The 23,309-nt window shown below is 52.3% G+C and overlaps 2 protein-coding genes across 3 annotated transcripts in view; one reads left to right on the top strand and one right to left on the bottom strand.

Annotated features, from left to right (window-relative positions):
* Positions 1-1,080: 1,080 nt before the first annotated feature.
* LOC141569742 (uncharacterized) lies at positions 1,081-7,326 on the bottom strand. 2 transcript variants are annotated; one of them, XR_012493523.2, is made up of 2 exons: positions 6,672-7,326; positions 1,081-4,975 (listed from the first exon to the last, which is right to left on the bottom strand). XR_012493523.2 is itself a non-coding variant. In XM_088795061.1 (2 exons), the coding sequence occupies exons 1-2, from the start codon at positions 5,959-5,961 to the stop codon at positions 4,936-4,938; spliced, it is 633 nt and encodes a 210-aa protein (XP_088651187.1). In that variant the 3' UTR covers positions 1,081-4,935. The 2 variants fall into 2 exon arrangements, 1 of the variants encoding a protein (XP_088651187.1); XM_088795061.1 differs by lacking the exon at positions 6,672-7,326 and adding an exon at positions 5,369-5,961.
* The window catches only part of PRKX (protein kinase cAMP-dependent X-linked catalytic subunit), a 64,546-nt gene continuing 47,312 nt past the window's right edge, over positions 6,076-23,309 (top strand). The window contains exon 1 of the mRNA XM_074324196.2: positions 6,076-6,243. Within this exon, the coding sequence (XP_074180297.2) occupies positions 6,078-6,243 (166 nt within the window). The 5' untranslated portion in view covers positions 6,076-6,077. The remainder of the gene's footprint in view (positions 6,244-23,309) is intronic.

Below are 23,309 nucleotides of genomic sequence, written 5' to 3'. Positions count from 1 at the left end.
GGGCCACCCTAACAGAATGTCACAGATTTGGTGGCTTAAAAACCGGACATTTGTCTCTCCCAGTCCTGGAGGCTGGAGTCTGAGACCCAGGTGTCCCAGGGCTGGTCCCCCCTGAGGCCTCTCTCCTGGGCGTGTGGACGGCCGTCTGCTCCCCGTGTCCTCACATGGCCGTCCCTCTGTGTGTGTCTGTGTCCTCATCTCCTCTCCTTATAAGGACACAATCCTATCGGATCAGGGCCCACCCTAGTGACCTCATGTTACCTTAGTCCCCTCTTTACAGACCCATCTCCAAGTACAGCCTCACTCTGAGGTCCTGGAAGTCAGAATTCCAACATACGAATTTGTGTGTGGGGGTGGTGGTGGAAAAAATTTAGCCCATAGCCCTGGGTGACTCCGATCATAAAGCTTTGGATGTACTTCAAAAGTTCATTTTCAGAAACAAATTCCTAGCTATACAATTCATGTGCCAAAATGTGCCATCATTTCTGACACCATAAGGCTTTTCATTCATGGCTATGACAACCCCAAGTGTCTAAGAGTTGTCTCCTCAGCATGGAACCTCCACTCTGTCTAAAACGAGGTGAATTTTTGAAAACAGGGGCCACACTTGCTCTCAGTCACATTTCTTTGATTGTTGGTGACTATAAACATTTTTTTCCCCTCCCTAGTGGATGACCCATAGCGATGGCCTTTGCTGGGGATGGAATTGTCTTTTAACACCCTCTGACCGCCCGTACATCAGCTTAGCTCATGGACATTTTTTACATACTAGGCACGCTTGCTGTGCATGTGTTTCTATTACGTTTGTATTTCCATAATTTTCTTACATTTTTAGGTAGTCAGGTCTTGTCATCTATTTACCTCCGTGGTTCTCTCAACTTTAGAATGTCCTTCCAACTACCAGGCGTTTGAAAACTCATTCTCGTCTTTTTGGGGTTAAGTTTGACATTTTTTCTCCTTTAAATCGAATACTCCCGGAATTCATTTCAGTTTTCTTTTCTCCTGATGTGTTTGTGGTGTTTTAAACATAGTGTACAAGTTGAGACTCTACAAAAGCTTTGAATCCGAAACAGAGCACGGTTGATACTAGCATATAATTTATTATGTCAAGAGATATACATACAACGTGACTGGATATAATTGTTCTCAGGTTACTGTGTCATACTTTGAGTTCTTTAAAAGCTTCAGAGATGAGCACACGAGCAAACGGAGAGTTCAATCCTTCCGACCCACGTGCTAAGGTCAGTTTTGTAGATACTAGAAGGCAAGTGATGAGATGCATGGTATCCACCCACGTTTCCGCTTTCACAAGCCGAGGTGCTAAGTCTCTAAAGGAAACTCCGCTGACATTTTACACAACAGAAGGCTGTGTGCCCTGGAAGAACTTCCCCTCAAGTCGTCACACTTTCTAACTTGCTTACTTACTAACCATCACTGTCATTCTCTGGATACAACATGCCCTTGAAAGTTCAAGTTCAGAAACCCAGTGAAACAGCCACCTGCCAGGAGCGGTACCATCACGTCCCCTTCGGGGGCAGGATGGTTCTGCCGAGCACACATGTGTAGGCTTTGGAAAGCATTCTTTACCTGCGTTCCTTCAGTACGGGGAGGGCATTTTCCAGGGACCCCTCTGGCATCTGAGAAGTAAAAACTCTCAGGCGTGTTGTGGGTGTGGTGTGAACTCAGCAGACAAAAGAGTTACCATCCTCAATGCTTTCCTGTACAGTTTGCTTCGAAATCACTCAAGAGAAGCCTCCGAATAAATAGACACATGTGGAGGCATTATTTTTAGACGTTAGTGCTCCATCCTTGGGTGAGAGCCTGGCGGGGAGAGGGTGGGGAGTGACCGCTGAAATGTCCTTGTACTTTTTCACATTGCCAAACTTCCGTGTGTGGAGAGAGTGGATTGGGGTTTTGTTTTGTTTTACCGATTGATGAGGGACTGATTTTTACCTAACTCTGCAGTCATTTAACCACTCAGGTTTCCAAATTAATAAATTAATCGCTCTAATCCCGTTTGGTATTCATGACCTCCCTAGCCAGAGGGGTGACATCTTCATGGGAAAAGTTTCATTCTGTCACCAGAGAGGGCGTTTCCGTGTCTCCTACACCTACCTTGTTGGGTCAGGGCATGTCTTCAACAAGTGACACTGGAGCTGTTTGAAACGGGGGTCCTATGTGCACGAAAGACCGCTAGAGAACCAAGGGCCAAAATCTGGCACTCAGAGACCCGGCACTCACTCAGGGACCTGGCAGAGGGTCACCGAATAGCCACGATTCAGCTGGGCTGGGCCTGGAGCACGTCTGGCATGACTGTGGTCACTGTTATCACACTTTATAATAAGTTTCGTCATCTGTCAGTAGTCACGTTGGGGCAGGCTCCATCTGCAGAGGCAGGAGGAATGAGGATTGCAGTAGAACCCAGAGAGCCAACTAACTAGGTTGTCCTGATTTCTTACCACATGAAACCAACACAAACCCTCCCCAGGGTCATCGTGGGCTGAGGGAGAAATGAGAAGCAGGTGACTGCCCAGCTTCCCACCCACAATGACTGTTTACACCTCCTCGTCCTTGCCGGGAAAATGCTCTGGGGGATTAGGGCAAAAAACCCCCAAACCCCCACAATCGGCTTTCCCACAGCTCATCTGAGGATATCTGAAGAGCACTGAGCCTGGCAGATATTCCTACTACAGAGTGGAGACTCCGGAAAGACTTCATTTGAATTAGGGTAAAATCTGAGTACTACAACCTGAACCCCTATTCTGTACCTGAACACCTCTTGGATTTTCTGCTTGCCTTCTAGGCCCAAATCATACGTGGGCATATATCATCGCCCAACGAATGACACGACATTTCCATCCCTGCCCAGGTTCGGATTCAAACCGATTCCTACATGGCACGAAAAGTCTCTTTCCAGGCACCTGGGGAGACCTCTGCTGACGTGTGGGAGCATGCCATCAATACCTGCCACGGGTCTTTTTACCTGGGCAAGGCTGCAGTGGACGTAGATCCATTCATCTCAGAAAACATACAGACTTCTTTTTATTTATAAATGTTTATATACATGTACGCTGACATGTCTGTGAGGGCAGCTGAACACGTCTTTTGGAATATACTTTAAAATGTGTAATAAAATAAATCAGAATATATAAGAATATAATATATAGTATATATAATATCAAATATTATATATATGAATTGGAAAGTCTGCGACAGCAACTATACAATTCTTCTAGAATATATATTAGAATATTACAAATTATATATTACAAATTATAAGACATATTAGAATGTTGTAAAATATATTAAAGTACATATTATGGAATATATTAGAATATAATACGTAACATATTATGTATAAAAATTGTAGGGGCAGCTGGATGGCTCCGTTAGAGCGCGAGCTCTGAACAGGGTTGCCAGTTCGATTCCCACATGGGCCAGTGAGCTGCGCCCTCCACAACCAGATTGAAGGACCATGACTTGGAGCCGATGGGCCCTGGAGAGACACAGTGTCCCCTAATATTCCCCAATAAAATAAAATACAAAGTGTTTAAAACAATTGTAGTCTGTGATATTAACTGTGCACTGCTTTTCTACTCTAACTCAGTATATATGCACACATGTATACACACGCACACATATGTATCCATATATACACATGTGTCATATGTACATGTATGTATCCACACACATACATGTGTCCATATGTATGCCTATACATACACATGCACAAACAACTAAATACGTGTGTATATTAACACACACATATAAAGAAGCGTCCAGGTGCCTTCGCAGACTACAATTTTTCCTCTTGTGATCAACAACGCGGGTCCTGAGATGCATTGAGGGTCCTCCTGGTTGAGGCAGAAATTCATTCCTTGTGGGTCACAGAGCTCACTCTTTCCTCACGCCCCACAACATAACACGCACGTCACAGAGGCAGGACCGGCCCCCGAATGCCTAGTTGACAGGGATTTTTCTGGTCTTTCAAGGGCTATGCTGTGGTTTCTGAGGAATGTTTATGACCTTTCCATTTGCGAGCTGCTGTGTTCCGCCAGGTGTTGCGAAACCTGCCGAAGACTTTTACAGGAAGAGGAGGTACGTGGTCAGGCTCACGGGTGGGTGAGGGAGAGGATCACAGCAGCTCCGCAGGCCAGAGTGGAATTCTGAAAGTTTCTGCGTGGGTGCAGACCAAGGGACTTCCCTTAACGCAGTGCGAAACCCTGGCCTGGGCCACTGGCCTGTGTCAGCCAGCAGCTTCACAAGGTCTAATCCACCGAGAGGCCGTGCGCTCCCCCGGGGAGACGCGCACTGGCCCCGCGTGGACCGTCCTGGTCTCCCTGAGCCCGGCGTCCCGGTGGATAGGGCCTGGTGGCTTGAAGGCGGGGGACGCCTCCTTGTAACCAGGCGCACTGGCACGCATTTTTCGCATTCCACTTCAAGACTTGGCAATCAGCCGGTGGAGATCAGGAGTCACGCCAGGGGAAAATGCCACCCACAACGCGCAGAGGAGGGTTGGGGCGAGGCTGGCAGCCAGGGCCAGAACACCACACCCAGACCCCGCTTCTGGTTTCCTGTCGCCCCCTCCCGCTGCGCCAGCAGGCATGGCCTGGTCCCTGTAAAACTCATCCGTCCTGAAGTTCTGACTTAAGACTCGGCCATGCCTCTCCACCCCGCCCGAGGCGAGGACACTCCCTCCACGGACGGAATCGCTGAGACCCGTCCTAACAAGGGGACGGGCAGGGTGACCTCTTGCTACTTAAACTGTGGTCCGCGGACCGACCGCCGACAAAGCCACCAGGCCTGGTCAGGTCCGCTGTAGCCCAGGGCGCATTTTCACCAAATCCCGCCCCGCCCCCCTCCCCGGGGCGGCGGGGGGTGGGGGGGAGGGAAAATGGCCAGTGAGCATTCGGGACATCCAATCGCATGAGAATTTCAGATACACACCAGTCGTTTTGTAGTATATACATGTGGCCTGGAACACAGGGTAGGAGAAAAAAAAGAATGTTATTGTGTAGTTGAAATTCACGTGTCTGGGCGCCCTGCACTGCCTTCTCCTGGGGTGTGTAAAACAGTGCGCAAGTTGCCTGCAGTGCATTCGGTTGGTCTCTTATTAAATCTGTCTCTCCCCACTATTTTTTTTTTTTTTTAAACGGCTCTTTTGAAATAATTGTGGATTCAGAGGAAGCTGCAAAGAAACGCCCCGCCCGGGGAGGTCCGCGCACCGCCCGCGCCTCGCTAGTGCAAGAGCGAAACCGGGACGCCCACCCGGGCACCGCCGCGCGTTCGTGGGTACCGCGCTGTCCACCCAGCGTCCCGTGCGCATTTCACTCCACGTTCCGTTTGATTATTATTTTTTAAACTTTACTTTTGTTTGAACCACGCCCTCCGCGTCCGCAGCCGGTCCCGCCTCCAGCCTTCCGGTTTGGGGCGCAGCGAGCGCGGGACCCGGCCCGCGCTTTCCCCCCGGGGCAGCTCGGCGGGGACCCTACCCCGGCGTGTCCCGGGACGCGCACAGGGCGCGGGCACCTCCCCAAAGCCGCCCGCCCAGTCTGTGGCCGGAGCAGCCGCCCAGCGCCGGCCTCGCGGTGCCAGGGCGGGGACTCGGCGAGGGCGGAGCGCGGCGGCGACGGCGACAGCCCCCTCCCGGCGGGCGGTGTCCGGGCGGGGAGAGCGCGCGGCCCCGCCCCGGCTGCTTCCGCCAGGCCCCCCAGGAGCACTGAGCGCCGGCGCCGGGGGCGGCCGAGCGCCACACGCGGAATGAACAGGGAACCGGGCACCCGCGCCCGGGACCCCGCCTCGCCCCCGCCCGCCCGGGCCGCGCCCCCCTCCGAGGCCGCCGGTTACTCCCACCAGCTGCCGCTTCAGCCGCTGCCGTGAGCACCGCCCCGCGCAGCGCCATTGGCCCCGCCGCTCCGCCAGCTGCGCCGGGCCGCGGGCCGGGAAGCGGGGGGCGCGCATGGCTGGGCGCCGCTGATGCCACCGCCGTCGCGCCGCCCTCCGAGGCTGCGTCCCGGGAAGCCCAGCCCCTCTCGCCCCCCGGCCCGGCCCGGCGCCCGGGATTGGACCGCGCGCCCATGGAGGCGCCGGGGCTGGCCAACGCGGCCGCGGCGGACCCCGACCCCCCAGAGAGCTTGGGGGAGACCCCCGACGGGGCGCCCGCGCACTTGCCGAGCCCCGACGCGCCCTCGCCGGAGTCGCCCGCCTACCGCCTGCAGGACTTCGACACACTGGCCACCGTGGGTGAGTGCGACGCGTGGGGACCCGGCCCGCAGGGGCGCTCGGTGCCGCCCGGGACGCTGGCGTCAGACAAAGGGCCCGTGTGCCGTCTCCCGCCGCCTGCCGGGGCGGACTGATTCCGGCCCCGCCTGCTCGCGCTCCTGGCGCGGGGCTGCCCCGGCACCCTCGGCCGCCCGGGCGCCCCGAGAGTTGGGAGCGTGTCCCCCAGGCCTCCGCGAGCCTCCCAACCTGCGGGCGTCCTGCCTCGCGCCTCCAGAAGCCCCTTATTTAGCCCTCCCCCCACTAAACCAGCACGGTGCCTGGGCATTCCGACGTCACTAAACTTCCTGGAGGTCACGTCACAGTGGGGACCTCAGGCTCCCTGCCGGGCAGGGACCCCCCCCCCCCCCCAGGACAGAGGCAGAGACCCTGAAGGCACTTGCAGACCTAACCTGGGCCAGTCTCCCGTCTGCCCTGCGGCAGGAGTCTCCTGCGTGGACTTCAGACCCAACCGGGGCTTGCGGGACAGGTGTCCCATGGCGTTGGGGGGCGGGGTGGGTGGGGGGGCTGGCCTTGGAGATGGATTAGACACTTCCTGACACCGCGCGCGTGCTTCCCGTCCGGTGCTTCCCAAACCTGGCATTCTTTCATCAGACACTTACTTCTTTTTGTCCTCTGCCTTTGAACTTGACCCCAACCGGGGAGCTGGGAATGTAGGTTTCCAGCTCCGTGGGCTCAGGGATCTCTAAAAACGCTGTTTCATGGGGCCGCCCTGAGTGGGTCAGCACATCCCAACTTCAGCTGGGTGTAGGGTTCGAGCTGTGGGCGCGAGCCAGCCTGTGGCTTCTTGGCAACTGTTTGTTGCCAAGGGGGTTGTGCCAACAGGTTGCTGGGTAGGAAGGTGAACGGAGCAGGGGGTGGGGGCGTGCCGAGTGTGACCGTGGGACCCTGGGGCAGGGTGTTGCGGTACTTTCCTGGGTCCCCCCCCCCCCCAAGTTCGGAATGGTGGCAGCAGAAAAGCAGCACACAGTGGGCCCAAGGTCATGAGGTCATTAGGGCTTACTGAGACCAACCAGCATGGAAACCGCCGGCAAACAGGGGGTCCCCTCCTTTCCTCAGTGGCCTCCTTGCCCCTGTGTACTTGGCTGTGAGGAAGGGACCTGTCTTCTTCACAGACACAGCTTCTCTCCCTGTCTCCCTCTCAGCCCCCTCTCTCCTTCATCTTCTCTCTCTGTCTCTCCTCCCCTCCCCCTCTCCTTCCTCCTCTTCCTCCTCTTCCCCTCCCATGTCCCCTGGGAAGCTGTGCTGGCTGATTTCAGAGCAGGCTGTGTTTTGCATGGCACCAGGGCGGGACAGAAACCCAGGCCAGTGCAGTTCCACAGTAGGTGGAAACGCACGCGAACAATGGAAAGTTGGTGGAGAACCCGCCGTCCCTTGGCACACAGCACAGGCCATTGTGTTTCTTTTGGGCACACACTTGGGTCTATTGTCAAAGGTGCGGGGGCTGGCGTCCGGGGCAGCCAGCCAGGTTCTGGCAGATGTGTGGGCTGCAGACGAGAGCTCGTCTGGTACCCCGTGGGCACTGCCAAGTGGGCATAGGTGCCCAGCGACTCCTCTGGTCCTTAAAAACAATGTTGCCGCCCCTGGGGCTGGGCTGGGAAGCGAGTTTTCGCCAAGGCCTCTTTGCTGCTTGCTCTTCATGAAGACAATGTTTGTTCAGGAAGGGATAACTTCCGGTGGGCTCCAAGGGCGTGAAGGGTGACTCAGGGTCACCAGAGCTCCAGGGACAGGGACCCAGCCTTGTGTGCGTGTGCCCCTTGAAAGCCTCACTGACATTCTCTGCGCTCTTTCACCCAAACTCCTTTCTTTAATATTGGTGAAAGGGTAATCTGAACATGATCAACCTAAAACACTAAGAATCAGCTATAGAAACACACACACGCCTTTCTGAGCTGTGACAATCACGTCCCTTGAGACACAATCTCCAGCAACTTTAGATCATTTCATAAGGTGCAGTGGACAAAAGTAAGGGGCTCGGCTGGACTCTGCACCTGCAGTTAGAACGCAGTTGGGGCCGGCACGCGTGCCCTTTATCCTAAGCTTCCAGCTCAGGAAAATAACTTCCCTTGGAACTTCTCCTGGTCCCCCCATTCCTAACTGTCCGAGGGCGTCTGTGTCGTTTGTAGCTCAGCAATGCGGCTTCTCCACTATGGGAAACCAACCCACATGCAAAAACAAACACGAAACAAAAACTCCAGCCGTGGGTCTTAACCTTTCTTTACTATCATAATCCCCGCCCCTTGGAATCTTCTAGAATGAGTCAGGGTGGAAACACAGGACTCAGCTTCTCCTCCTCCCTCAAGGCTGTTGGAAGCCCTTGTCCCCACACAGGTGAGCCTTTCCCTTTGGTCTTGGTCTGCACCTGTGTGTGTCTTATCCTTTTCCTTAACGCACACGCTCCTGCGTTTTGCGAGCTGTACACGAGGCGGGGAGGGGAGTGGTGTAGGGGAAGGAGCCCTGGGCACAGAATCGCTGACTCACAGTCACTGACACACAGTTGGAATGACTTAACATTTCATTGCAGGTGGAACACGGCAGGTAAACACACGTGGGCTTCTGCTCATTGGGCAAAGCCCATGATGGCCGTGCCGACCGTCTAGGGAGGGTCCGTGAGCCCAAGACCTAGCTGGAAATATCCAGCCCAGTTCACGGGCAGCCACGACACCCTAGTGAATGTATAAGAAGGAAAGGCAGTGGTCACGTGGTCTCAGGTCCTGTTATTCTGTGCTTCTGGGGAACACGGCTATGGAAAGATGGTTAGTGGTGATCAACCTGTTCTCCACAAAGTCACACGGTTTGGATGAATGCCGAGCGTGCATTGGTGAAACATCTCATGGTGACTTTCTTTTTTCCCCAAAGAGCCCACAAGGGCCTCTGGGGCACAGAAATGGTTTGCAACCCCATTTTCCCCAACTCCGGTGCATACCCCGTGTGCACAGACGATGGCACTATTCAAAACAAAAGAAATTGAAATCATTCTAGATGCCCAGGGGATTCCAGAAACAATAGCTAGCATCCCGGCATGGTGACATCTTCTGCAGCTCTAGCACAATGTCAAACCAGCCCTGGCTACAGTCCTGCTAAGCAACTAGAGACCCTGTTTGCTGCTCCCCAGTTTTCACAGGCTCCTTTGCAAGCAAGAATGGGGGTGTGTGGGGAGCTCTAGGCCATGTTATCCCATCCATCCATCTGGGCGTCCACCCCTCCAACCCCCAAATCAAGGCACAAAACTCACTCCACACAGACCACTCGCCCATACTTGACATCTCTCTCTCTCTCTCTCTTTTTTAACCATCTCACATGATGGGACTGGAAGCTTGTGTTTTCTTAACATCTGGGGTACCTCGCGTAATGGGAAATTAGTTAAAACCCGTTCCCTCTCGAGCATTTACTTACAATCGTTTTCTTTCCCTCCACGCTGAGAGGATTTTCTCCTTCTGTCTGGGTTCCCTTCAGTCGGCCCTCATTTCTCTCTCTCTCTCTCTGGCCTGGACTGTCATTTGTCCAAATGGTCACACCAGCACCTCTGTGCACAGCTCCTGAGTGGAACCCGGGTCACGGGGATAAATAGTCAGAATGGGCGGCGCTGATGTAAGCCCCTAGGAGTAAGGTTGATTGCTGAATAGTGCACGGAAAATCGTGCTCCCTTTCACGCTGTGTATCTTGCCTGGGTGCTTCAGAGTATGGTGGTGAATGCCCGTGGGTGACAGTGTCAGCTTACGGGCATCAGAGGGATGTCAGAAATTAGATACAGTGCTAGAAAAGAGCATTTCCAAGTACAGAAGTCTTGCAGGCCGTTCCTCTTTTTTTTAAATTTGAGGTGACAGTCACATGATATAAAAGGAACCATTTAAAGTGAACCAGCCAGTGTGGCATTTCGTGCATCCACAGATGTGCAACCATCATCTCTGTCTAGGTCCAGAACATTCCATCGCCCCAAAGAACATGCCAGATCCAGGAGCATTCACTCCCATCTCCCTCCCCAGCCTTTGGCAAATACCAGTCTGCTTCTTCCCATCGTTATGGATTTGCCTGTTCTGTGCTCTTCATTTTGTAAACACTTCTCCTCTCTCACCTTCCATCTCTACGAGGCTGACGGGCCGATGGGAAGGGAAGCTGAGACGATTGCCAGCCACACACCAAGGGTAGACGTGTGCAGCAGGAGTGACAGAGAGTGACGGTCACACGGATGACAGACCCATCCATGTAACACTTGCTCTCCTGAGTTGAGTAGACCCCCCCATTCATGTCCTCTTCGGAACCTCAGAATGTGACTTTATGTGTAAATAAGGTCCTTGCAGATATGACTAAGTGAAGGATCTGAGATGAGGTCGTCCTGGATGAGGGTGGCCCTGAACCCAATGACAGTGTCCTCCAAAGACCTGCCTCCAAATTCCATCCCACCGGGGGCCTCGGCTTCAGCCCACACATTGTGGGGAGACACACATTCAGGCCATAACACTAGACTTGGTCCTACCGTGTTGTCTTTTTTCTTCTGAACCCCTCCCTTTGGGGTGGAGGTGGTGTCCCAGCAGGAGGCACGCCTAGTCACAGCCTACACTCTTCGGTGGAAGACACCATTCTTTGTTCAGGGACAATCCTCCCCGGGCCCCACTTGGGTCACCCATGTCGATGGGGCCGTGACACCATGACAGGTAGTCCCAGACCTGCCTCCTGAGTGAGTTCCTCCACAGTGGAAGGCCAACTTTGGAGCAACAGGCAGAAGCACCGCAGGACACAGGCCACAGTGCCCATGCGACCATCTCCTCCCTGAGCTCGCGCAGAGCTGCTAACCACAGTGTTCCTTCTGGGAGACGCGTGTTCAGAATTCTCCATCAAACACTGTCAGTCTCTGCGAGTGACACCCTCGGGCTTTCTCCGTATTTCCCGAGTGTTTTTTTATTCCCACATAACCTTCCAGTGTCACCACCTTGAGTGCCATTTAAACAATGCGCCTCTTTTCCTTGGAACTCCTCACGCTGTTTCCTGCTGGGAAGACTAAAGTACTGCATAGTGTGGGGCAGCTCTTATGAGATGGTCAACAGTGTGCCAGGCAGAGTCCAAACATGTCCCCTGGTTTGCACAAGGATCCGTGAGGGGCCCCCCTTCTCTGCAGCCGTAGAGGGCATGGCACTTGCCTCTTCCTTCCATCAGGCGTCCTCTCCCAGCTGGGAGGAGAGGCGGCGTCGTGGGGGCGAAAACCACCTCTGGGGCTGTTTCCTAGCCGAGTTTCTTTGCGCAGGTGGCATCCATTCTCTCAAACCCTCTTTCCCCTCCAGAAAATGTGGCTAGTGAGAACCCTGCTGAGCTGCTGTGGGTGTAGGAGCTAATGCGTGTATTGTGCCTGGCGGCCCCCATAGCACCATCATCCATCCATCCATCCATCCATCCATCCATCATCCATCCATCCATCATCCATCCATCATCCATCCATCCATCCCTCCATCCATCCCTCCATCATCCATCCCTCCATCCATCATCCATTCCTCCATCCATTCATCCATCCATCCATCCATCAATCATCCATCATCCACCACCCACCCATCCACCCATCCATGCATCCACATATCCATTTAGTCACTCACATGTAGGGGAGCCTGTGTGTCCCTCTCTGGCGGGACTGTCCCAGATAACACTAATGGTACCTCCTCTTGGGAAGCCCCTGGGTCTTCGTGCTTTTTTTTTAATGGCTGAGTGATAGTCCATGGCATGTCTATGCAGATGTTCTATTAGTTTGTTTAGAGAAACAAAGTTCGAAGACTGGGACGGCTTAAACAACAGACATGTCTCTCCCAATCCTGGAGACGGGAGTCGGAGATCCAGGTGTCCCACGGCTGGTCCCCCGTGAGGCCTCTCTCCTGGGCATGTGGATGGCTGTCTGCTCCCCTTGTCCTCACGTGGTCGTCCCTCTGTGTGTGTCTGTGTCCTCATCTCCTCTCCTTATAAGGACCCCAGAGTTATTGGATCAGGGCCCACCCTAGTGACATCGTTTTACCTAAATTACCCTTTAGAGACCCATCTCCAAATCCAGCCATATTCTGTGGCCCTAGAGATTGGGACCTCAACATGAATTTGCTTTTTGGGGGGGAACGAACAGAGTTCAGTCCATTACACCCATGAAACTTTTAATGCATCATATGATGCCTCAGTCTCCTCAGAGTCCCATTATGCCGTGTTTAGCATCTCCCCAGGTAGATGGGACTTACCAGATTTGAGGGCAGGGGCCGGGTCCTTTTATGGCAAAGGGCAGGAGACAATGGGAACAGTAGAAAGACCCATTGCCCTGCCTGGTCCTGGCGTCAGCCCTAACTGCCTTTCTCTTGTGCACCACTGTCCACCCATGCTCTTTCTTTCTGTCCCGGTCATTTGTCACTGTCACACAAAGCTGTCGTGACTTGTGTTTAACTGGTGCCCACCAGAATCCGTCAGCTCTAATTCAAGTGGCAGCTTAGCAGACATCTGCCTGGAAGGTGGACATTCCTTTTTGAAAAGGGGCAGCCCATGTGGATGACCTGTGTGGTCCCTTCCCGGGGGTTTGTGGGTAGCTCCCAGTTGTCACAGGCCAGACGTTCCAGTGGCTCTTCTTGGGTGGTCTGTGGATCTCTGTCACTCTATCGCGACGGGTAACCTTCCCTCATGTCTGCAGGTCCTGCCATGTTCTGCAAAGTCTCCTAGAGCAGCCGCTATGGGTGGTCAGGCAGCTCCGTCAACTTCTTCCAGCTCTGGGTTAGGGCAGGGTGGGATCCCAGAGAAAGCCCACTGTGAGGTCATCTGAGGGCATCTTTGCTTCTCTCCTCCTGTGGCCTTTGTCTTGGTCTTTCACACTGTTCGCACCTGCTACGGCTGCTGCAGTAAATCACCCCACCCTTAGTGACTTAAAACAATGGGCATTTATTACCCTACAGTTCTGCAGGTTTCGAGTGTGACGGGGTCTTAGTTACAAGGAAGGGTCTGCAGGGCTGGTTCCTACTGGAGGCTCGGGCAGCTCCTGTTTCCTTGTCTTTCCCGGTTCCAGAAGCCTTCCCCATTCTTCGGCTTATGATACATGCCTCCACCTCCCAGGCCAGCAGTTTGGGGGCACAGCCTTGTCATACTGCCATCTCTCTCTCTGCTGCCCCTCTCTCCCACTGCTAAGGCCCCTCTGGTTCCACCAGACTCTGCCAGATGACCCAGGATCGTCTTCCCACTCAGTGTTAACCGATTAGCATCTGTAATTAGCACCTCGAAACTGCCTCGTAGACTGACATACAGGTTGTGGGGGTTCAGGGGAGGACATCCCAGAGTGTGGTCGTGTGGACAGCTGCCCTCCGGCCTGGTGTCATCCTTGGGCAACTGCAGGGACATGTAGAAATGGAGAAACCACAGTAACCGTACAAAGCTCTCCCATGGCTACCTGGGAGGAGAAATGCTAGTTCCAAATAGCAATAGCTGTGGCTGTGAATCTGTGTGTGTGTGTGTGTCTGCGCGCGTGCACGTATGTGTCTGTGTGGGCGTGCATGCCGGGGAAGGGATTAATTGAGTTAATTGACGTTCTCACGTCTTTGCCCTCTCCTCCCTGGCTGGAACTGTGTGTCAGCGCTAATTGCTACCTCTGTGGTCCCCTCCCCTGTGCTGGGTGGGCAGAACCAGTTCTAACGTTACGAGGGAGCCCGAGCAACAGGGTTGTTCGCAGATGGGACGGCATAGTCTTACCTTCTGGCAGCTGGAGTCCCGCCCCAGAAGTCCCAGAAGAAAAGCTGCAGGAGTCCACCTGCAGGAGGAAGATAAAAGCGACAGAGGGAAGATTATTGGCTAGGAATCGCGAGCATGTTGAATAAATGATTAAGTCTCATGGGTACTTTTTTTTTGGTAAACTTGGTAGGCTCTTTTCTTCTGAGTTACCTTGTGGAAAAATAATAAACACACTATGAGTACTTCCCAGAACATTTCCCCTCCATTTCACCGGTGGGATGTGGGTTGCAGTGGGATGTGGGTGGGGTGGACAGGGTGCTACATTGTTGCCCTCAGCATTGGGGCCACTCAAGTGGGAATCCAGTTGGTATTTGGGTTCCCTTCTGGAGTAGGCAGAAATGTAACAATAGCCACTGGGTGCATTTGAAGTTGACCAGCCATTCGTTCCTCCGTGGACGCCTCCTAAGTGTCCCCAAGACTGTCCTTCCATTGGCGCCGGAAGTGGATTGGACAGGAGGTGTGCATTGCACAATGCAGGTCCCTCCTTCAGCACAGCTGGGCCCAGCTTGCCTGTGGTGTAGGGAGAGAGTCTTCATGTCGGAGGCTGTTCCAGTGAGTCAGCTTTGTGCTCACGGGAGAGTTGCCTGCAGGACACCTCGAGGCAGTTTTCCAGCCTTCATCTCATGTCGGGGGTTCCCGTGGCCTCTCCAGGATCTGTATGGATCTTCCCACCCCACGGAGTCTAGGGGAATGTCAAAGTTAGACCCCGAGCGTACAGGAGCCACACCCACTGCTTATATCCACGTTTGAAAACATAACCCACTTTTCTCTTTATTTTTTTAAAGATTCTTATTAAAATAGAGCTAGCATACAACATTATATTATTTCAGGCGTACACCATAGTTATTCAACATTTACATACCTAAAGAAGTGATCACCGTGATAAGTCCAGCAACCATCTGACACTGTACCAGGCTGTCACAGTATTATTGACTCTGTTCCCTGTGCTGTACGTTACATCCCCATGAGTTATTTGTTTCATACCGGAAAATTTAACCTCCTACTCCCCTTCACCTTCCCCCCCCCTTTTTAATTTTTCAATTGCAGTTCACATTCAGTATTACTTAATTTCGGGTGTACAGCATAGTGGTTAGACATTTATATAATTTAAGAAGTGATCCCCCTGACTAATCTAGTCCCCACCTGGCACTATACATAGTTATTATCATGTTGTTGACTATATTCCCTATGCTTGACTTTACATCCCCATGGCTATTTTGTGACTACCAGTTTGTATTTTTCACCCTGCTCCCCAACCCCCTCCCATCTATCACCCCAGCAAATCTGGCACCCATCTGACACCATACACAGTTATTATAATACTATTGACTATTCCTTAGGCTATGCCCTAAGGAATACATGCCCCATGTCTACTTGTAACAATTAATTTGTACTTTTTAATCCCGTCCCATTTTTCACTTGTCCCCAAACCCCCTCCCATCTGGCAACCATCAAAATGTTCTGTATCTATGAGTCTGTTTCTGTTTTGTTTGTTTATTTTATTCTTTAGATTCCACCTATAAGTGAAATCACATTGCATGTGTCTTTCTCTGTCTGACATACTCCACTCAGCACAGTACCTGCCAGGTCCATGCAGCACATGCAGTGGTTTCCAAGATAAATTTTTTGGAATTCCTTTTTCTTTTTGCTGTTCTGATTGGGTGTTTTCTGCTACCTTGTCTTCCAAATCGATGATTTCATCCTCTGCATCATCTAGTCTGCTGGTGATTCCTTCTAGTGCATTCTTCATTTCAGTTATTGTATTCTTCTGACGCATTCTTTATTATGGTTTCTGTGTCCTTTTTTATGCTGCTATCTCTCTGTTGAAGTTCTCACTGAGTTTCTTGAGTATCCTTATAACCATTGTTTTTAACTCTGTCTCTGGTAGGTTGCTTTCTTCCATTTTGTTTAGGTCTTTTTCTGGAGTTTTCTCCTGTTCTTTCATTTGAGATGTATTTCTGTTTCCTCATTTTGGCTGCCTCTCTATGTTTGTTTCTATGTATTAGGTAGATCTGCTATGTTTCCCCATCTTGGCCAGGTGGCCTTATGTAGTAGGTGCCCTGTGGGGCCCTGGCACAGTCTCCCTGGTCACCGGCTATGGGAGTTCCAGGAGTGTCCCTTATGTGGGTTGTGTGTGCCCTCCTGTTATACTTGAGCCTTGACTGCTGTTGGCATGTCAGTGGGTAGGATTGACCCTCATCCGATTGGCTGCGGGGTTTGGCCACATCCACAGCTTATGGGCTGCCAGGCAGGGAGGCTTACTCCACTGAGTGGGATTCCCCCCAGTGGGCTCTGGTACCTGTTGAGACCGCCCTTTGTGTGGGCCACTTATGGGGCTAATTGGGTGCTGCTCTGCTGTGGTCTGAAACCAACCTTCAAGTATGTTAGTTCTCAGACCTCTTGGGAGGGGCTCTGGTGCAGGCCCAGGTCACCCACTGCCTGTGACTGGCCAGGGACTACCTGGTAGGAGCTACAAAGCGATCTGCAGTTGTTTGCTGCCTGTGCTCACCCTGGAGGTGTGTGAGAAAGGCCACGCTGCAAACTGAGGGTGGCTGCCACCAATACTGGGCCTGGGGTAGCTGCACAAAAAGCCAGAACCCGCTGAGGCCTGCTGTCTTCTGCCAGCTCCCTTTAGGTTCAACCACGGATAAGTCCTCAGGGAGTCACTAAAGTGGGAAGAGCTGTGGTCACCAGGTTAATGTAGACTCTGGTTTGGTGCCAGTGCTGAGCCTGGAACTACTCAGCAAAAGTCACAGAGCGCACTGAGGCCATCTGCCACCACCTGGGGCCCGGAGACTCTCATAGTTTTCCAAGAAAGAGGGCGATGCAGGCAGGGCTGGCTGATCACAGAGAAAGTGACTGGTGTTCTGGGAGTTGGGTGGGACGGGGTCCCAGTGTGTCAGCAGGGCGGAGCATCGGAGCTCACCAGGTCAATCAGATTCAGGTTTGTTCATGTGGGGGTCAGCAGACCAATCAGATTCAGATTTGGTCGTAAGCGTAGGGGGGCGGGCTCAACACAGGAAAGATGGCGCCCGCCTGCAGCTGCCGAGGACGATGGCCCCATACAGGGAAAATGCTGACTGTCCTTCAACTGTCCCCTGGAAGCCTCACACCTCAGTCTGCCCCCCGTATGTCTCTGATGTTCTCCCGAGTCACCTTCCCTCCGCTGGAGCCCAAAGTGAGTGCCTGTGAGTGAGCGGGTCTGTGCATGGGCCATTTAGGCCGCCTGGGTTTCCCGCCACTTTCCATCCCACCCGTGTGGTGGGAATCCCCACTGTCTTTCAGTCAGATGTTGTGGGGGCTCCTCTTCCCGGCACCAGTGCTCTGGGCTGGAGACCTCGGTGTGGGGCTGGGTCCCTCGCTCCTCCGGGGGGAGCCTCTGAGCCGAGATATCCCACCTGATTCTCATCCACCACACGCAGGTGTGGGGCCCGTTTCGCGTCTCCACCCCTCCTACCAGTCTCGACGTGGCTCCTTTATATACTTAGTTGTAAAGTTTCTGTTCAGCGAGACTTCAGATGGTTCTCCAGGTTGATTGTGCTACAATTTAGTTGTAAATTTAATGTGCTCACGGAAGGACACAGGCACAGTATTTATCTGCTCCGCCATCTTGGATCTCCCTCCCAACAATGACCCGCTTTTGACACAGTGTTTTTCGTGCTGGTGTTAACCCAGCAAGGCCTCGCTGGCCTGTGTCTGTAGAAACCAAAGCTATGACATATGCTTTTGAGAAAAGAAAGAGCTTTTATTTGCGAGTCCACTGGCCCCGAGACAGGAGGCAAGCCTTAACTCTTTCTTCTGGATCCGGGGTTTGGGGAAGGTTTTAGGGGTTTCAGCACCAGGTCTTCTGGACAGCAGACCTTTCGCTTCTGAGACAGTTCTGGTGGTCAGTTTCCCATCGTGTGCTGGTCATTTGGTTTTGTGCGAGGAGCAGGTACGAGTTCCCAGGTGTTACTCGTAAGTGGTGTTAAGTCAGGTATCAGGTCTCGTTAGAAATAGGACCGTCTGAGCTGGTTCTGCAGTTACCCTGGCCTTGGGTACCCCACTTCCCCACTTGGAAATTCATCCTGGTTTTTCCAGCAGGTATCAGAAAAAGGAAATTGTCTTACAAATCCCTATAAAAATACACAAGTTCCTACAGATAATTGCAACCACCGCTGTAATATACGAAGCAGGTCTCGCGTGCAGGCGTTATATTGACTGTCTTGAGGACGTCAGTTTGGACGTTGTTTTGATGACGTTTTGGTGACTCAGCCAAGAGATGTGGAGGACCATCTCCAGAGGGTTCTTTTAAAAGCGCTGATCGTTCGTTTGGTGGAGGATTTTGCCCTGCTCGGTTGTGTCAGGAGCCTCTTTACAGAACACAGGGCTGTGCTGTGTGAGGCAGGGTGTGGCTTCCAGGGCTGGGACGTGACTTTGGATGGGCAGATGGATGTGGGACTCTGTGTGCGCCTAAGTGTGCATGCGTGTGGGTGTGTGTGCTCACATCGGGGGCTTGCAATTAGAGGGTAAGACAGGGGCTCAGGGAGCCAGCTTATGTTTGGGGAAAACGCCAAAGGAAATTGTTCCACAGAGATTGAAATATCAAGCTTAGAGCGACATTCCCCAAATCGAAAGGGCATCGAGAAGGCAACTCTAGAATTTCCTTTTCTCCTGGCAACATGAGGAAAAAATAATTTACAGTAAAAAAGTCAGGAGTGACTCAGAGTAATCAGCTGGGTCCTTGAATAAGTAGTCATTCTCGGATGTGATCTCACTTACGAAGACTTTTCTGTGGTTCATCCTTAAATAGTTTAGCATTTTATTTTGGTAACAGATTCTGGTGTGTCTGTTGTATTGATCTTGGCAAAAAACCAGCTTCTGGTTTTCATGATTTTTTTTTTATTTTTTTCTGTATTGATTTTCTGTTTTCAATTTCATTGATTTCTGCTGTCATTTTTGTTATGTCTCTTCTTCTGTTTGCTTTAGGTTTGTTCATCTAAAAATGAAAGGCCAAAGCGAGAGACGACCAGCGTTTATCTGAGATCCATGAGAGTAGCTATTCGGGAAGCCCTGACTCAGGCAGAAGCCCAGACAGTGTTCCAATGGGGACACAAAGGCCAGGGGTGTTTATGACAAAGGGGGGGGGACAGTGACATCACAGAAGGAAGGCGTTGCTATTGGTGCAGATAACGTGACACAGGGATGCTGATGCTAAACAGTGTTTTTAATTTTCAGCCCAGAGGCATCAGTCCTGTAGTCACGACACCTGCTTTCTTGTTGTCTTTGCAAACAGCACTTTGGGACACCAGGATGCTAAGGCCCCGTCCTGAGGTGACTTTGTCCTGCTTTAACATCCACAGGTTTGAGGCGTCAGACGTGCCAGGCTGTCCTCTGGGAGGGCAGCTCTGGGTCCATGTTAAAGGGGTTCCATTTGTGTTATCATTTACAGGCTCGTGATTCTTCTTTCTGTCATTTCCTAAAGTGTTTTATTTTGATCAAAATTCTGGGCTGTTACTTGGAGTGTCGCAGGGAACCATGGGAGAATTGGCATTGGAACCCAGGAAAATGGCCAAGAAAAGCTGTCTTTCCCCTTATTCAAGCCATCGTCAGGACAGCCTGGGGGTGTGTGTTGGTCTTCAGGAGTCTGCCGTGTTCTGTCGCTTGCGTCCGGTTGCCTGTCCTTAGGGAGCTGTGCTTGTTCGTGGGTAGAGGTACCTCTCTCGCAGAGGGTGCCGCTTTAGCTCGGAGTTCCCCCTGCATATAGCCAGCACCCCCGGCTTCTTCCCCGGCAGACAAGCCACAGTCATAAGCATGAAGAAAACCAATTGGCCGTCACCGGCTCCAGCATCGTGTCTGCAACTGGGATCCGTTTCAGGACAGCTGCTGGCAGTTCCAGGCAGTTGTCGTCCTTTAAAAGAAAAAGTGAAATAAGGGTGCCATCAAAGCGTCCCATGTTGGTGGCGGTGTGCACGTTCTTAGCTTGAGTGTGGGTAGAACGTGGGCTGGCATCGGCAAAGCTGTTGGATAGAGTGGGGCGGGGGGCAGATGTGTGAGTGGTGTGCTGTCTGGGTTCTTTAGTGCTGTATAGTCGGGTGGAGAATCTTTACCTCTGTCCTCTTTATTCAGTGGGCCATCTGTGGTGAGCTTTCCTTCCTACCCCCCGTGGTGTGTGGTACAGTACATATGCACACACAGCGGTTACTGGGACATCCACGCGTGTGCACACGCCCGTACACATTGAAAGGATTTTCGCTGATTGGGTGACAGCCCTTCTGGCCGTTGAAAACACTGATTCTTCGGATTTGGGCAAATAGTCTGATGAATCCTGAGCCTGGGAAAGCGATCTCCCATTCCAGCGCTGGCTCCCTGCGGTTCTGTGGAGTGAGCAAAGCAAGGGGCCCTCACAGTGACCTGTGTTCTGCCCCAAAAAGCGGTTTGTTCATTGTCCCTTTGGAATACCTCGGTTCTGCAAACAAGGCTGTGCGTGGTGGGTGGGGTTGCAGGCGGCTTCATTCATAGCACAGAAGAGACTATGCGTCGTAGCAAGCATCCAATGATGACATGCAAGTCGAGAGCAGGATTATTATGGCGTTAGGGATCCAGCTAAGGAGGAACTCGACAGTGCAGAAAGCGGTGGTCTTGGATGCTTGATGGAAGGTCCATTGGACAGGAGGGCCATGAAGATGGAGACACTGGCTTTGATGGACACTCGAGGAATTTGCGCATTGTGTTTTTATTGACATTTTTTGCAGGCGTGGAACGTCACGTCTCAAAAGGATGGCATGTGCTTTCCCTTGGAGAGGGGTCTTTGTGGTGCCCCGACTTGACACGGGCTCCTCAGGACCGGGCTTGTATAAAAATGTGCCTTGGGTACATAAGCTGTTCTCTGGCTCTCATTGGGCAAAGGTCAGACGCGGGAGGTAGGCGATGGGCTCATTTGATGGAGACGTTTGGATTCTGTGTGTGTGCCCAGGACCTGGATTGCAAAGAGGAGAGAGGGATGGTTACCCCAGCCCAGAGGCCCAGGTATATATATATATATTAAAGATTTTATTGGGGAAGGGGACAGGACATTATTCGGGAACAGTGTGTACTTCCAGGACTTTTTTCCAAGTCAAGTTGTTGTCCTTTCAGTCTTAGTTGTGGAGGGCGCAGCTCAGCTCCAGATCCAGTTGCCGTTGCTAGTTGCAGGGGGCACAGCCCACCATCCCTTGAGGGACTAGAATTTTGTGGTTGAGAGGACGCGCTCCAACCAACTGAGCCATCTGGGAGCTCAGCGGCAGCTCAGCTCAAGGTGCCGTGTTCAATCTTAGTTGCAGGGGGTGCTGCCCACCATCCCTTGTGGGAGTCGAGGAATCGAACTGGCAACCTTGTGGTTGAGAGCCTACTGGCCCATGTGGGAATCGAACCGGCAGCCTTCGGAGTTAGGAGCACGGAGCTCTAACCGCCTGAGCCACCGGGCCGGTCCCCCCAGGGATATTTTTGAGATTTCTCCTTGGGACCCCCCAGCCCGCCCTCCCAGACCCTCGTGGGGCATGATGTAGGAGCTTCTTAGTCTTCATGGAAGGGAGAGTTGTACAAGGGGAATCGGGTGTCCCTGGGGACAGGAGAAATGCTGGAGGAAGACACGTCTCAGTCACATTCTCAAGTGGCCCTTTTGATCCTGGAGAAGAAGTGGTGGTTGGAAGCAAAAACCAAGAGAAATGCTTTCCACAGAAGGCAGTTTGTACGTCTGGCTGTGACACCTCAGCACGTGTCCTTTCCTCAGGATTTTCAGAATGCACCGATGTTGTGCGTTGGGCTCTTAAATGATGGCGAACCAAGTACTAAAAGAGAATGAAAAGGGCCCATTGCAGAACCTAACAGTGTAAACATCCGTGTCCGTTGCAGAGAGCATAAACGAAAATACACTGAAAATATACATCTTGGTCGTGTTTGGAGAACGGTGGCCCACGTGAAACACTCTATTGAAGAGCCAGACCACAGTAGAGATCAAAGCAGTCCTCCAGGTGGGGTCCTGAAAGGCATGCAGTTCCCTGAGGAATTCTTCAGGAGTCCGTGATGTCACAGTTGTAGGAAAACAGCACTAGTCTTGGTCTGTCTCCGCCTGGCATGAGTGTGGGTGGAGTTTCCAGAGGCTGCCTGAAACGTGATGCCATCATCTCTGACCAGCAGTGGAATGCGTCCATGTCACTCTTGTATGTGCTTTGTTTCTCTTTCACTTGTTGGTATCAGTAGATTTAACCCATCTGCCCCATGTCACTGCACCCAACGGAAGTGGACATGTGTTCAAAATTCCCTCCTTTGAATTACATTCCTTTCTTCTCCAGATATGGATGGTCCCCTCAAAGGCTGTTCCAAAAGTGGGATTAACACATTCTGTGCACAAGAAACTGCAGCCATTATGTGTGGGGGACCATCAAAGGATACACAGGATGTAGTCCTCATTTTCCAGAAGCTTCCTAATAGAAATAACCGTTGAACGTGGCAAGGACTGCCGTCCAGGTGCCGAGAAGGAAGTAGGGGTTTGATAGCAGATATTTCATGATGGAGTCGATCTGGGTAACACATAATTGGAGAGGAAGCAAGGAGAGGAGACAGAGGAAGCACAGGTGTGTTTTTTTTGGGGGGTGGGGGTGGGAATTCAGAGCACCAGTTGGAATGAAGGTGTGTGACTGGCAGACAGAAGGATGCCAAGGTGAGTTAGAGCCACACGATGCGAGTGTGTAGCACTAACTTAGAAGTTTATGGCCATTTTTAGGTGAAACAGCGCCCTGCAGAACCAATGCAAGGGGAAGGTGGTTGATACAGGATGGTGTAGGAGGGATTGCAGGCCGGGACCAGCGAGATCCTTCCGTCCAAGGGATCATGGGTGTGAATTGAGGCCGTGGGGCAGGAGATTTCATGGCATCCAGTCCGGTTCCAGTTCCCAAGTGACTGAAAGCGTGGGGGGCTCTGAGGTGGACGTTGAACAGGGGAAAGGAGTCATTGGTCTATATCTACCTGACTCTGTAGCTACAATACATAGCCCAGTCCCTGGGGCACAGTGGGTACCCCAGCATGTTTGTCCAGCCAGACACTGGAAAAATGGGTGCATTGCTGAGTATCAGTTAACCCTGGCAAGAGTACTACGTGTTAGGTCAGTTTGAAGACCTGAAGACTGACGTTTGCCTCTTAGAAATCTCCTCTGCGAGAGACAGAAGAGGCTAGGAACGGGTTCGCGGCTTTAGGAAATGGAAGATTGTCATGGTAGAAGAATTCAATATTTGGTCCATAAGGAGATGTTTGTTTCCAAGTGTTGCTCAGCGGTGTGCAGG

The sequence above is a fragment of the Rhinolophus sinicus genome, chromosome 18 (assembly GCF_057876585.1).
Source record: "Rhinolophus sinicus isolate RSI-liver-muscle chromosome 18, RSI-T2T, whole genome shotgun sequence".
NCBI lineage: Eukaryota > Metazoa > Chordata > Mammalia > Chiroptera > Rhinolophidae > Rhinolophus > Rhinolophus sinicus.
This window is presented reverse-complemented; position numbering and strand designations above follow the sequence as displayed.